We start from the raw sequence: 16,020 nt of genomic DNA on the forward strand, positions 1-16,020 counted from the left end.
GAGGAACTCCGTGCTGGGACTTCTGGCTACCAGCTGAAGCCTCCTTCTTCCATTTCTTATTCTGTAAGGGAAAAACAGATGGGCAGGCTGGTCTGTGGCGGCAGGCACTGCCAAGCCTGTGACAAATAAGCTGGGGATTTCTCACGCTCTCGGTGCTTGCCGTGTCCTGTCCCTGAACCTCCGCCAGGGAATTCTGGTTCAAAAGCAGGACAAGCCAACCCCCATCTCACCTGACAATACAGGTCCAACATGCACATGTTGTCCCATCTCTGGGAATCCTACAAGTCATCATGTTGCACTGCTACACAGCAGTAACAGCAGCCAGTCTCTCCTGGCGTCTGAAGTATGTGAGTGAAGTGACTGTCATGACTCTCTTGCTTGTTTACATTGCACTCTCTGCTGTTCAGACCTTTGATATGACTTTAAACATGCCAAGCACATTTCATGGGACATTGGATTTTATCTTGGGTTGGATTGTCCCCAAGCTAGAACATAAACACACCTCAGCAACACTGACATCTTTAGAAGGGATGCTAGAGTGTGTGCAGTGGACAGAAGTCTTATAAGATCTCTCAAATCTTCCCAGCAGGCAAAATAGGAACCAAGATTTATCAGGGGCAGGAGCTTTTGAGTGGGGAGGGGATGGATGTCGCTGGCACTAGAACATGCTGGATCTCATCTCTGTTTTCCCGGCCCAACAACCCTCTGCCTCCCTTTGGACTTACAACAGCAAAATAGACATTGATGGATCCCTCTTTCATGAATCTGTCCACTGCGCCCCCCCCTTTAAAGCCATCTAAGCCAGTGGCTAACAGCACCTCCTGTCACCAGGAATCCCACAGAGTTCCTTGTGGGATGAAATGCTTCCATTTTCCTGCCCTGCAGCTGGTGCTTGAAACTGTCAAATTTGCATACGTTCTTATGCAAGAGCACAAGAAGAGCCTGGCTGCAGTAGAGTAGCAAGAGCAGTGCAAAACGGCTCCCAGACTCTGAGGGCAAGTGAGAGGGAATGCTTACACTTGCATTTGGGAGCTTGTAATACTTACCATTTGACACAGCTCTAGCTATGCTACTGCCTGGCTGCTGGGTCCGGCCAAGGGCCCATCTAGTCCAGCCTTCTGTATCTCACAATAGTCCACCAGAGGCGTTGGGAAGCTCTTCTAAACTGTGATGGACTTTTCCATCTGTCCAAACTGACCACTCCCCTTTTAAAGACCTCCAGGCTTTCAGGTGCCATAACAACATCCAGTGGCAAGGAGTTATACAGATTAATCACAAATAAATATTTTGTCTGTTCTGACTCTCCTGCCTAACAGGAGTTCTAGTAGAGGGAAGTTCTTTCTCCTCTTGCACAACTAGAACTAGAACACGACTAGAACTATTAGCTCTAGCAGTAAGAAAGGAGAAAGATATCATTGTGTCCACACCATGCACACCTGGGGCTTCTGCTGACCAATCAGATAGGGCTTTCTGATAACTCTGCAGGTTTCTTGCTTTCTTCATAACTGTTCTGAGAAGAGTATGGCGGAACCTACTGCAAACACTGATCCATGTGAGCCTTTTGTTTGCCTTGTCCCCCGTGTAGTTAATCACGCCTGACTCTTTGCTTAGTGCTGTGGACTGAACTAACAAGGTTTGCGTGCTGTTATTCTCCAAATGCCATTTGGGAGGCTGTCTTTTATAGATCTCATTTTTATTACATGCGCCACTAATGAAGGCATAATGTGATTATGATGGACCAAGTCTAAGGGAAAATGTTGTCAATTGGGTTTGGCACAAAATAATAAATTGCCTTTGGATTGAATGGTAGGTTTTGGGAATAAAAGGAGGTCCCTTTTAAACATCCAAAGTAAGGCCTGGTTATAAGTGAAACAAGGAAATGAGATTTAACAGAGCAAATCATTTTGCGGAATGAACTAATATAATACTGTTATACAAGCTGAGACTCCAAAGAGGAGAAATCTCTGCAGTGTTGTATATGGAAAGGAAATTTTGTTAAACAAACGAGCTCTTTCTTTCCTTCTTGGAATATTGCTTAATTTCATTTTAGTTGATTATTTTGCAAGTGAGCAATTAGTTTGGCTGATAATTACTCTTCCAAAAAAGACTGGAGGAGCAGATTGCTAAGCGGAGGAGATGCTGTGGGGGTTCACCCCAAAATGTGGGTGTCTCCTGATCTAAGCTGGAAGGGTTGGCAGCTCTGAAGAAGTAAAGAAAGTCTTAAGGATAGGTAGGATTTGGATAACTGGCAGCCCAGCCCTATCGGCTCCTTACAATGGTGAAGCTTGTGTTCCACTATTGTAAATGGTGCGGCTTCACTGGCGCCAATGGTCTGTAGCTCCACATGCCCACCACTGATGGACGCAGCCTGCACCAGAGCAGGTAAAGATGGCAGTGGGGACAGGCCATGGGGGGTTGCAGGAAGTTTGGGGAGGGCAGAGGATGGTTTGGGGGCTGGATGGGGTGGATCCCAGCAGCAGCAGAGTGCACTATAGGCTTCCTCTGCCCTTCACCTGTTCAAATAGGCAAGTTATGGTTACCACAAAACAGTAATTTGCCTCCAAACCAGAAATGGAAACCAACTCCAAACCATGGCTGCTGATGTTGGTTTGGTGGTAAATCAGAATTAGTAGCAACCCTAATTTGCAAAATTGAGCTGTCAGGGCAAAAGTGTGGTTACCATATACCAGGAAGTATAGGGTGGAATCAGGTTGAAAGGAGAACACTGATGGCCATATCAGGAGTTACTTGTTGGGAAGCTGCTCAGGGCCCAGAGTCCTCAGAAGGACCCACTGCTGATTCCTGAAAGTCCCTCTGTGCCATAGCCTTTGTGTGGTGAGGGCAGAGCAGCTCTCTGGAGTACACCCAAGTAGGAAGTGTCCCATGAAGGGCTTTTTAATAAGGGCCTTCAGAAGGCAGGTGTTGGCCCTGCATGAAACCATGATTTGGTTGTGGCATCTGACTGGAGCCATCCTCAGTTGTTGATGAAGAGCATGGTAGAATCACAGAGTTGGTACGACCTACAAGGTCATCAACCCCCTGCCTGTAGCAGGAAATCCTCCTTGAGCATCTCCAGCAGCTGCCTGTCCACCCTCTGCTTGAAAATCTCCAGTAAGAAGAATCCACCCCCCCCTTCCCGGCAATCTGTTCCACTGCCGAACCGTCCCAACCATCAGGAATTTCTTTCTAATATCCAAACTGAAATCTCCTCTCTGGCAGTTTGTACCATCTGATCTAGATGAGCACCTGCTTTATCAAGGACCCAGGTCCAATCCCTGGCAGCATCTCCAAGTACAGTTGGAAAGATCTGGGTGTGCACATCAGGAACCGGGACCTCACCCAGACAGCTTCATCTATCCCTGTGTTCAGCTGCATGAATGCTAACTCAACAGAAAGTCCCTTAGTGTCAAAATGGGGCTTACTTGCTAGGTTAAGATTGCAGCCTTAGTGGTTCAAAATCTTGCTATTGCAAAGCGGGTGGACCTGCGCTCCAAAGAGGCTAACAACAGAGGCAGCTGAAAACAAAACATCAGACCAGTAATAAATAAAAGAATAAAAACCAGCCAAACACAGTCAAGCAATAGAGCTGGCCAGGCAGGACCCCAGCTGAGGGTGCACCCCATCAGAGAGCCCCTCCACACAGGATGTAGCCAAAAGCCCCTCAGTACTGCTGGCAGTGGAAGCCCAAGGCAGGCAAGAGATTGACACTGCTACTGTGCGGAACACCCCCAGTTGTACTGGAAACCTCCCCCCCCCCACAGAAGTCTTTGGGTGATTATGGGCTTCCAGGGGATGCCCCTTGGAGAAGCCAGGAGAAGAAGGGGCTGCCGCCACCACCGACCCTTTAAGAAGGAATTGGACACATTTCTGGAGGAAAAATTCATCACAGGTTACAAGTCATGATAGGTATGTGCAAGTTCCTGGTTTTAGGCTGCCTCAGATCGCCAGATGCAGGGGAGGGCACCAGGATGCAGGTTGTGTCTGTTGTCTAGTGTGTTCCCTGAAGCATCTGGTGGGCTACTGTGAGATATAGGAAGCTGCACTAGAAGGGCCTTTGGCCTGATCCAGTGGGGCTCTTCTTATGAAGCTCTTCTTTGGTGAATGGGATGGAATGTGTCAGTCGCTTCAAAGATGCAAGGGAAATAAGGTGCAGCTATGCCAAAACTGCAACCATTGGTTTAAGTGGAGGGTGGGAGGAGCTGTTGCCCACCATTGTTCACTGCTGGTGGTAACCGGGGAGGCTTGTGGGGCCCTGACACACTCCAGGCCTCCAGCTCTGAGAGGTACTTGTCTCAATCACTGTATTTTATCCCATCATTCGGTGTCACCTGAAATAGTGGCCACCACCATGTCTTGGAATAGTGAGCTCCATATCTCAGTCACGGGAGATGAGAAGGACTTGCTGTTGATGGTCTTGAACTCTTCCCAGGCAGCTTCTTTGAGAGACCAGGCAGTACAGGAGAAGTCATTTCTCCCTTTAGGGAATAGGTCACTCAGTTGATACACTGGGTATCTTTCCAAATTAATACCAAAGACAAGCCCCTCACGTGAATCATGCAGCTGACTGACAGCCTAGATAACCTTTTCTCCCCCACACAGCACTCCCATTCCACAGGGCCTTTGTGGGTTTTGGATAATTTTCAGCCTTGCAATATTGAACACTTTGGTGAATTATTTGAATGCCTATTTTGCAGCACTCCCTTGCACCACGCCAGGCAAGATGCTAATTTTATCCATTAAGTGGTCCATTAGTTGCCATGGAAACAGTTTTTAAAAAATTATTCAGGCATTAATACGGTCTTGGTATCTCTGCAAGGCAAGTTCCAGCTGAGACCACAGTGGCAGTCCAGCTGAGACCACAGTGGCAGCCCCACAGAAGAGCTTTGGATTCAAAGTCCTTCCTTCTTTCCTGAGAGGCAAATTCCATGGGCTGAAAAGCTCCGCCTGTCCCACAGCTGCTGAAAGTGCAGGGATCCTGCTGTGGGTCTTGTCTTCTCCTGCCAGGCCAGCATGAACAATAACAGGTGAACAAAATGAGTACGACCAATGGAAAGCAAAAAGAAGGAGCCATTCAAAGAGCTGGTTCCTGCGCTGAAGGCCTGAGCACATAGAGGGCTTTGCCATAAGGAGTACAAGTGTAGCACCAGGTGCAGGGTCAATTCCAGGACTCTGAGGCTTCAAGAATTTGGGGTCCTTATGTGCAGGTGCACCTCCATTCCTCACCCCTCACACGTGCCAGGTAGGCTAGGAGGGAGGCATGAGACACACAGAGCTCAGAAAATCAAGAGTCACCCATAACTAGAGGTGTTTGAAAATGGTGCTATTTATTTTACTCAGAAGAAAGTCCATTATATTCAGTAAGACTTGGGCTGCAAACCTACCTTACTCACTGGAAACAAGCATGTCTACCCATAACTCTACATTTTCCGAAGTGAAGCATGAGGCTGATGACTCCTGCAGCAACCAATCAAGGTGTAAGTCACCTGAGAACCATGGGCCACACAGCTTGTGCTCAGGTAGATGGACCTTTTTGGGGAGGGCTTGCCTGATATGGGTGCCACAGCACACAGTCTCTGGCCACCACCCACCAAAGAAAAATGAATGTACTGAGCGGCAGGATCATGTGGGAGAAGGTGGTCCTTGTCCGTTCCACACTGGATAGAAGTTTGGTAATGAGTGAGCCCACCACCTGGTGTCCACATGCAGCTTGGCCAGCTCTCTTGGAAAAACCTCTCTTTAAGGTCAGTTGACATGTATTTCACATGCAGTCAGTTTTCATAGGGATAGGAAAACTATCCCTATGAAAACTAGTGGATACTGAGTTAACAGATACTGAATCATGGGGAAAATGGGGTTAGGTTCCAGGGGACCTTCTTCACCGTACACTCTGTGAACTTTATGACCCTGAATCTTAACTTGAAGTCTATTGGGCTGGGTGATAGCAAGGGGTCATCTACACAGGAGGGCAGGAGGTCTGGTCTAGAGGGTAGAGCCTCCGTTTGCCTGAAGATAACAGCTGAAGGTCGCTAGTTCGAGGCCACCGGCACCGTGAAGGGCGAGACCTTGAAGCAGCTGACAAGCCGAGCCAAGTTTTTCCATCTGCTCTTTGGCCGCCCCTCAAGTGCGATATGAAGGATTGTCAGCTTGCGTGGGAGGAAACTGGAGGCCAGAATGTGATACCAGATCATAAAAGGATCCATCTGAAATGCTGTAATTCTTGAAAGACAGAACCTTTGTCAATTGTAAAAATACCTATAGGGATTTAGTAAAGCCTGCCTGTGTAAACCGCCTTGAAATAAAGTCTGAGGAGAAATCTGAAGACCATGAAAGGCGGTATATAAATACCTGTAATATTATTATTATTATTATTATTTCTACACCTGATGCTATCCCTCAATTCTCAATGCTATCCCTCAATTCAATGACATTGTTGGCCCAACAACGAAGCCTCAAGAGTTCAGCAGTGGGAAGCGGGTATCTTCACCTGTCCTCCTTCTCCACCTGTCTCTTGGCTCCTTCCCTGGGCCCGGCTCAGCCCCAGAGCAGTCCTCAGGTAGCCTTCTAGAGACCTCTCATCATTGGCTTTTCATCATCACCAGGGTTGTGAAGGTTCACCTGGAATCCCCAAAATAGTGGGACAAGTCTGGAAATGGAGACAAATGTGTCCAGTTCTCCACAGGCCGATACCAGTGCCCATTTGATTCTGGAAATTGACCCAATTTCTTCTTTAAAAAAAATGAGCATAATGAACTAAACGTGATTACCGCAACCTGCTCCCCTTTGGTTTTATATGAATCTCTTTCTCCCACCCAAGCACAAGCACTTCTGCGTCTGCCTTCTGGTCATGAGGAGGCCACTGTCTCTTCTCCTCCTCCTGTAGCCTCAGCCCACCTTCCTGTTCATAGCAACCTTACCCCTCCCTGAGTGCACTGGCACAGTATTCATGGATAACAAGAACAGTCACAGATAACAACGGGGAGGTGGCAGTTCTGCCCCCCATGGACAAGCAAATTCACATATAAAGAGAACCGATTGGACATTATTTTCTTGTCATCCTTACAACAACTGTGTAAGGTGCCGGTATGATTACGTCCACGTTCAGGGTTGGGTGAGAGAGTGGGTTGCTTAAGGCCACCTAGTGAAACCGGGGCAGAAGCAGAATGCAAGGTGCTCCCCCCTCGTTCACTCTCTCTCATCCCTCCTCCTCTTTCAGTAGCTCCTCATGTCGCTGCAAGAGAGAAACGCAGAGCGATGGAGGGTGGGAGGGAGGGAGGGAGGCTGATCAAAGTGTGAGATGGAGCGAGAGAGGGAGAGAGAGCCATAAACTCATAAAATGAACTGAAATCAATTTTCCATCCAAGGTCCGAGATGAGAAAATGAAGACGTGTCGGGAGGAAGCACATCAATCCGCGTGGCCTGCCGAAGCCGCGATAAGCTAGTTTTGCCAACGAGTTTAGCTGCTCCGGCAGCATCATTATCTTGGGCTGCTTAAAATAGTCCCTCTCTAGACAACCATATAAAAAGCTTCCTGGCGCTCACTCTGACTCAGAGTGGCCTGTCTGAACCGAAGCGGTTTGGAAAGCAAGGACTGGCTCTCCCCGGATAATCTGCACTGTTACATCCTTGGGGGTGAGGGCAGGCACCGAACACGACCCTATGCTCCAGGCGAGGGACATTCGACTGAAAATGGGCACACATGCACAGGCCTGAGCGCCCTCGTTTCTGCAAACAGGTACACTCACAGCAGCCGGCAGACATAAAACCAATAAGTCAATAGCGCCATTTGTACATGAAAGTGATAAGGAAATCATGAGGCCACAGCCGTCTTCCTTGACTCACAAGGGCAGCCGGTTTTCCTGATACTAAATGGTGATGGATGGTACCACTGGAATCTAAACCCCTACTTTAGAGGTCATGTCTAACCACGAGGACAAATGGTTGTACCCGCTTTCTGTCCCTCTGTCTTTTCCCCAGAGGGATTAAATTAGGATTAGTGGCGCACAAAACATTTTTCTTTCCATGTTTCTGTTCTTTTTTTGTCATTCCCATCTAATTTGTTTATTTTATGAGATGAAAAAGCCCTTTCCCCAGAGTCCTTGGGGGTTCTGTGCAAATCATATTTGTTTTGCCTCAAACAGCAGAGGCAGCTGTGTGGAAGTTTTTCTATCTCTAAAGGCCCACCAGAACCTAAAAGAAAGCCAGAAAGAAATGTGTTTACTTCTTGCTTTGGCTGTGCTAGGAAACTTCCACAGAGTTGAGCACACCCCCCACCAGGACTTGCGAGCATTGTGTGGTTGGTACATCGCTAGAGCATCAAAACTTCCCCCTTTGAAATCCTCAGAAGGATCCCCCTCTTTTGATTTTTTCTCTGTCACAAGGCAAATGCACAGCCCTTTGGACAATTATGGGTAAGTAGCTGTCCTTGTACAGCCTTCCACAGTTTCCCCAGCCCTTAAGCACACAACAGGCATTGCTGGGCTGCACCCAAAATTCTTCCAATATAACTTCTCTATTGATTCAGCAGACTTCAAACCTAGTTCACTAACAACCCCATCCTAACTGGTGGATTCACAGTAGAACGTGCATTCCTCCAGCAGAAGTGCCCGATACTGCCATCATATATGCAACAAGGCTGCCAGCACACATGACTTGCGGCTGAGCACACGCACCCACAAAGGAACCACTCACTGTGTTGCCCAAACATGTGACCCAAAGGCTCAGCGTGCTTTACGGCTGTTGCAAAATATGATGTGCCACGGAGTTCAGGCTAGCCACTGCTTGTAAACAGTGAGCAGCCGAGGTTGAGTGACAATGGCCACCACTAGAGCCCTGACTAGTGGTGTAGCTAGAGGGGTGCAAATCACTAAGTTTGGCAGGCACCTGACTGTGCCGTGCAAGCAGCCCCTCTTCCAGAACGGAGGGAGGGGCAGGGGCCACTTGCACAGCACTTTCAGGCGCCTGCAAAACTTAGTGATTTGCACCCCTCTAGCTACACTACTGGCCCTGACATCAGTGAGCTGGTGTGGGGGGTGGGCAGGAGGCTGGAAAGGTGCAGGAAGGGAGATAAATGGGGTGGTGACTAGAGTGGATATCTGGCTTAAGGTGTGAGAGAGCAAGTCCATCTAGACCTCAGTTTTGAATCATTCTTCTTGAGCACAAAAACAGACCCTTTTCAATGCCCCTCACCTCCCCTTTCCTTTCCCCACTGTGCCATCGGCCACTACACAAGATCCCTGCACATTACTTCTCTCCCCCCTCCCCCCACCGGTATGCATGTTACATGTATTTTAAAAAGCACAATCAGTAACATTTTTCTCATATTGAGCAAAATTGCTAAGTATGAGGTGCAGTAAGGTATGTTGTTTGTGAAACAATCCAACCCCACTGCTGCTTCATGGGGAACTGTGGGGAAGCCTCTCTTTTAATCTTCGCAGCCAAGAAGTTTTTGATTCATTCAAACCTGCAGCCCTGTCTCCCCCCTACTTCTTTCTAAATGGTAGAATCCAAGTAAGAACACACCACAAGAGTTTCTCCCTGAATGTGCCCAAGTGCACAGAGAGCACCAAGCTAGTCCCTCTGATGTCTATACAAACAGGCTAATACAGTATTCAGTCACATGTTGGTATTACTAATGTACTACTTGGGGGACTGCAGAACATTCCTCTCCACCTCCCAGCAGTGGCTTGCCAAATGGCTGGCGCAGGTAGGACCACTTTTTTGCTCTGGTCCAGAGTACTAGCATAGACAGCGGGGCCATTCAGAGAGGAATGTGGGTTGCACACATCACAGCAGGAGGCTCACCTGTGGCCGTGGGTGGCCTGTCACCAGACACATCAGCTCCAGCGTCTCCCCTTCGCGGATGGTGTACACTCGCTCCGAGTAGCGCTCCTCCTCAATGTTGCAGGCCAGACCCGAATGGTTAATCCTCACTGTGGGCGGGGCTGTGGAAGCAACCAGAAGGAAACAGATCAGCAAAACAACAGAGCAAGGAAGCCTCCGCAGTGTCTGCTCAAGCAAATTGGGAGTGCACAATTTGCTTGATTGACAGGTGACAGGACAGGTTTCTTGTTGTTCTGGGATTGAGATGGTGGCCTGAGAGAAAGCGCATTGTTCAGCCACTGGGTCAACAGAGCAGCTGGCATGTCTGTGACCCTCCAGCCAGGGATGGTGCGAGACTGATAGCCCAAGCCTATGAGGACCTTAAGAACATAAGAACAACCCTGCTGGATCAGGCCACAGGCCCATCTAGTCCAGCTTCCTGTATCTCACAGTGGCCCACCAGATGCCTCAGGGAGCACAACAAGACACCAAGAGACCTACATCCTAGTGCCCTCCCTTGCATCTGGCATTCTAGATAGCAGGTTGAGTGACAGTGATCTTGCAATGCCAGAACTACCATTACAGCAGTGTAAGGTCCTTTATGGCTGTCAGCAGTGACATGACATTCAGTGTTACCAGGCTTGTACCAGGGTACCCAAGAATAATCTGAGCACTGTTTTGTGTGCTCAAAATACAGTTCGTATCTGTCCTCTTGGCAATCACAACAGCGTGACTCTTCAGACTGAGGGTCAAAATGAGCTTGGGATCACTGGCACAAACCAGGGATGCTGCCAGGGCTGGGATCTTCTGGCATGGAAAGCAGGGGCTGCTTCATTGAGCCACGACCCCTCCCTAAATCTCCATACTACAAGCTGAGGCTGAATGGCCTGCCCATGCAGGGAGCATATGGCAGAGATGAGAGCCACACCAGGTGACACTTCTTCAGCATGAGCTAAAGGAGTCACCCAGGGCACCTTCCAGTCCTGTAAATCCTGGTATAAGAGACTTACTGCAGAAATGAGATTCCCCATTCCCTTTCATGGGGGAGGGGAGGCAGTCTGGAATGCATGCACAGGTTCAACTCTTTCATTAAAGTGAGCAGGAAAGCCCCTGCAGGTGGGAAGGCTCATTGCGCACATCTGAGTTTCCAAGACTACCAGGAGTGAGTGGATCAGGGCACATCCATCCTCATTGGTATTAATCACGGGGAACCCCTTCAAGGGAATTTTACTTTCTTAATTTGAGCTGAAGATATTTGGGGCTTAATTTACAAAAATTAACTTTTCATGAATGTTATTTTTATGGCGTATATGGCTCAAAATGTATGATCGTACTCGTTAAGCAAAAGAATCACTTTAACGGGGGCTATAAAATTAAGCGGTTAGCATGTGGGGACCAATCCCATCCACTCCTTACGCAACTAATCTTGGAAACCGACAGCTATGGCACTTGGGGCTTTTCTGCCTGGCTAAAATGGGCATGACCGGGACATAAAAATGATGCCTGGTGTGGAGAGGGTGGAGTGAGAGAGACGTTCCTCTTCCGTTCTCACAGTGCTAGAAGCAGGTGGTCCAATGAAACCAAGGGCCGAATCCTAACTAACTTCTGAGCACTGATGCAGCCGCATTGCAGCCAACATTGGTGGGCCACTGTGAGATACAGGAAGCTGGACTAGATGGGCCTATGGCCTGATCCAGTGGGGCTGTTCTTATGTTCTTAACAACCTGTGGTCAGGTCTCTTCCTGTTGCCTGGGGATGGCACAGACCAGTTGGCACCAAATTGAGAGTTCAGTAGGATACGGTTATTAATAATTTGCTTATCCATGGAAACATGAGTGCAACTTACACTGTGCCATTGTTCTCAGCTATCTGTAGCCATTCTGAAGCTATCTGAAGCTCTTTGGCCAGGTTAGCTACCCTCCTCCACTATAGCACCAGAGTCCTCATCAAGTCCCGGGTTCAACTCCAGCATCTCCCATGATAAGGATCAGGTAGCAAATGATGGGAAAAGTCTTTCCCTCCATGAGATCATGGAGATCCACTGGGCACTGGCTCGATTCAGAATCGAGCCCAACAGCAAAGACTTTGTATCCCCACCTGACAAAGACCTCAGCAAAGCCCATACATTTCCCACTCTCTCTCCCTCCTCTTGTTCTGTTATTTTTGTGGAGATAAATTCTTCTTGACATTTAACCTAAATCTTGCTTCCTGCAATTTAAAAACTGTACAGAACAATCGCTTGAGACAAACAGTTTAGTCAGAAGGCAGCAAAGAGCAAATTCAGACACTGCAATCAAGAATCCTGCATTTTGTTGTGGTTGCTGCTGTTTTTAACCCTTCACTTTGGATTGTGCAAGAGATCTCACAACACTGCAAAGTGTCTGTTTCTCCTCAGCTCTGGAAATACTGATCACTGCAGATCCAGCCAGAAAGCAATGCTGGGCAAGACATGACAGTAATGTGTGCCTTGGTATTTATGCTGCTGGATGGCATTTTAGAATAATTCATTCCTGTATTATGGCATGGAAGGAATCGCGAGGACCCTGGGAATGAATACACCTAGCACAACAAAGACAGCACAAAGAGACCCTCAACCTGCACAGTTCCAGTTCTGGCTTCAGGAAGGGCTGCCCAAGGTCCTGGGGGCAGAGCATGCTGTTGACCCTGGGGGCCCAGACAGGGCAGGGTCCAGAACTGCTCCAGGAAGGGGCAGCTCAGGGTTGAAGGCATCCGAGACAGAGGAGTCGCAAGAGCCACTCAGAAGGTCAGGCTCCAGGACAGCAGTGCCAGGGTCAGAAGGAGTGGAGGCAAGTCAGGAAGGGTCACCATGTGGAGGAAAGGGAGCCACTGCCAGGCCGCGTCCTCACAGTGAGTGCCGAGGAACTGCTCCGAAGCCCAGGCTTAGAAGGAGGGAAGCTGCCAGGACTCTGCCCACCTGGCTGCTCATGAAGTGGGCAGGGACAGGCAATCTGGAGCCTGCCCCCTTCCCTTCTCTGGAGCTTGGTGGGCACCCTCTCTGCTTGTGCTACTCCTGTCTGGAATGAACAGGAGCAGAGTATGCTGGGCACGGACCAGACTGGGTTCCCAATGCATTTGAAACAGGACTGGTGTGGAGAAGAGGCTTCATTCCGCGCTCCAGCTGAGTGAAAGCAAGGGATGGGGGGCACCTCTCCCCCCATTTCTACAGTGGGAGTGGACAGGCACTCACGTCCCCAACTTGCTCACTGGCCTGCCCAACCCCTCGCTGCCCCCTCCTCTGCCCAAGCCTACTCTTCAGAGGGCAGGTGGGTGGGAAATCTGCTGCTTTTTTATCTTGTATTTTAATTGGTTGATTAATACAATCAACTCAAAAAAAGGAACTGCAACAACCAAAATAAACAAGAAAAGGGCTCAAGGGGAGAGGGGGAAATTGAGGTGACGTGCCCCCTTCTATGGTGCTCCAGGTACTTCCTGGGTTCTCTGTGAGGGGGAGGGGAAGCGCCGTCTCTATAAGTGGTGAATGTCACAAAGTCAGTCCTACCCACCCGTCCTTGTCTCTGGCTTCAAAATGAAGCTATTCTGGAAGCAGGTGAGGACATCAGGTGCAGACGCATGGGTGATGTGTGACACGGGGGCCACGACGACAACAATGCCCAGTCCCAGGTGCCAGGAGGATCCAAGACACTGCAGCACTAGCCAGGTTGGTAAACAAAAGGAGAGGGACAGCAGGAGCCCATCTCAGCAAACAGCCTTCTGTGTGCCTGCGAGCAGCTTCAATTGGCTTAGAAAAGCAAAACACACCGAGGCAGTTCGTTGCCAAGAGGCAACTGGTACAAGGCACGCCCTGAATTAGGAGAGTTACAGTACAATCCTGGGCATGTCTACTCAGAAGTAAGCCCCATAGTGTTCAATGAGGTTTATTCCCAGGAAAGTGAGTATAAGATTACAGCCCCAGGTAGGCGACCAGGCACATTTTGTGGGAAGGGGACAAAAGCAGAGCAGGGAGCACCACGACAGCAGCCTAGAGAGGGAAGTCGGACTAGATTCTTCATCCCGAGAAATGCATGGATACGATGCAAATTCAGTGCATCTCCTGGCCAGGCTGGATGCACTGGAAGTGACAAGGGTGGACTGCTGGATCTCAGCACAGCGGCTCATTTGTCCTTGACTGGAGGCACCTCAACTGACGCTCCAAGCAAGTCTGTTAGGGTGATGCTGCACCCTCTTGCACTGACCGCTGGACTGGAGGCTTCAGTCATCAGCCAAGTTGGCAACTCTGGCCAGGACACTCCTTGCACTGCTTGCTTGCAAGAGAGCCCAGGGGTTTGCTGGGAGGCTTATTTAACCTGCTTCTACATAAGAACATAAGAACAGCCCCACTGGATCAGGCCATAGGCCCATCTAGTCCAGCTTCCTGTATCTCACAGCGGCCCACCAAATGCCCCAGGGAGCACACCAGATAACAAGAGACCTCATCCTGGTGCCCTCCCTTGCATCTGACATTCTGACATAACCCATTTCTAAAATCAGGAGGTTGCGCATACACATCATGGCTTGTACCCCATAATGGATTTTTCCTCCAGAAACTTGTCCAATCCCCTTTTAAAGGCGTCTAGGGTAGACGCCAGCACCACATCCTGTGGCAAGGAGTTCCACAGACCAACCACACGCTGAGTAAAGAAATATTTTCTTTTGTCTGTCCTAACTCTTTTGTCTGTCCTAACTCTCCCAACACTCAATTTTAGTGGATGTCCCCTGGTTCTGGTATTATGTGAGAGTGTAAAGAGCATTTCCCTATCCACTCTGTCCATCCCCTGCATAATTCTGTATGTCTCAATCATGTCCCCCCTCAGGCGTCTCTTTTCTAGACTGAAGAAGCCCAAATGCCGTAGCCTTTCCTCATAAGGAAGGTGCCCCAGCCCAGTAATCATCTTAGTCGCTCTCTTTTGCACCTTTTCCATTTCCACTATGTCTTTTTTGAGATGCGACCACCCCATGATCTCTCTCCTGATCTGTCACAGACAACTCAGAACCCATCAACCTATATCTAAAGTTTTGATTTTTTTGCCCCAATGTGCATGACTTTACACTTACTGACATTGAAGCGCATCTGCCATTTTGCAGCCCATTCTGCCAGTCTGGAGAGATCCTTCTGGAGCTCCTCACAATCACTTCTGGTCTTCACCACTCGGAAAAGTTTGGTGTCGTCTGCAAACTTAGCCACTTCACTGCTCAACCCTGTCTCCAGGTCATTTATGAAGAGGTTGAAAAGCACCAGTCCCAAGACAGATCCTTGGGGCACACCGCTTTTCACCTCTCTCCACTGTGAAAATTGCCCATTGACACCCACTCTCTGCTTCCTGGCCTCCAACCAGTTCTCAATCCATGAGAGGACCCGACTAATTCCCTGACTGTGGAGTTTTTTCAGTAGCCTTTGGTGAGGGACCGTGTCAAACGCCTTCTGAAAGTCCAGATATATAATGTCCACGGGTTCTCCCGCATCCACATGCCTGTTGACCTTTTCAAAGAATTCTATAAGGTTCGTGAGGCAAGACTTACCCTTACAGAAGCCATGCTGACTCTCCCTCAGCAAGGCCTGTTCGTCTATGTGTTTTGAGATCCTATCTTTGATGAGGCATTCCACCATCTTACCCGGTATGGATGTTAGGCTGACCGGCCTATAGTTTCCCAGGTCCCCCCTCTTTCCCTTTTTAAAAATAGGCGTGACATTTGCTATCCTCCAATCTTCTGGTACCGTGGCCATTTTGAGGGACAAGTTGCATACCTTAGTCAAGAGATCTGCAACTTCATTCTTCAATTCCGTAATAACTCTTGGGTGGATGCCATCAGGGCCCGGTGACTTATTGATCTTTAATTTATCAATGAGGTCTGAAACATCTTCTCTTTTAACCTCTATCTGACTTAACTCCTTGGTTAGGAGGGGCCATTCGGGCAGCGGTATCTGCCCGAGGTCTTCTGCCGTGAAGACAGATGCAAAGAACTCATTTAATTTCTCTGCCATCTCCAAGTCTCCTTTTATCTCCCCTTTCCCTCCCTCACCATCCAGAGAGCCAACCGCTTCTCTGGCGGGTTTCCTGCTTCTAACATATTTGAAGAAGCTTTTATTATCCCCCTTAATGTTGCTGGCCATGCGTTCCTCATAGTCTCTCTTGGCCTCCCATATCACCTTCTTACATTTCTTTTGCCACAGTTTATGTTCCT

General features: G+C 48.8%; 1 protein-coding gene across 1 annotated transcript in view; it reads right to left on the reverse strand.

Moving 5' to 3' along the window:
• MDGA2 (MAM domain containing glycosylphosphatidylinositol anchor 2) overlaps positions 1 to 16,020 on the reverse strand; it is a 385,901-nt gene that overhangs the window by 231,912 nt on the left and 137,969 nt on the right. The window contains 1 exon segment of the mRNA XM_066630339.1: positions 9,802 to 9,941. Coding sequence (XP_066486436.1) covers positions 9,802 to 9,941 — 140 coding nt within the window.

This window comes from Tiliqua scincoides, chromosome 1 (genome assembly GCF_035046505.1).
Source record: "Tiliqua scincoides isolate rTilSci1 chromosome 1, rTilSci1.hap2, whole genome shotgun sequence".
Taxonomy (NCBI): domain Eukaryota; kingdom Metazoa; phylum Chordata; class Lepidosauria; order Squamata; family Scincidae; genus Tiliqua; species Tiliqua scincoides.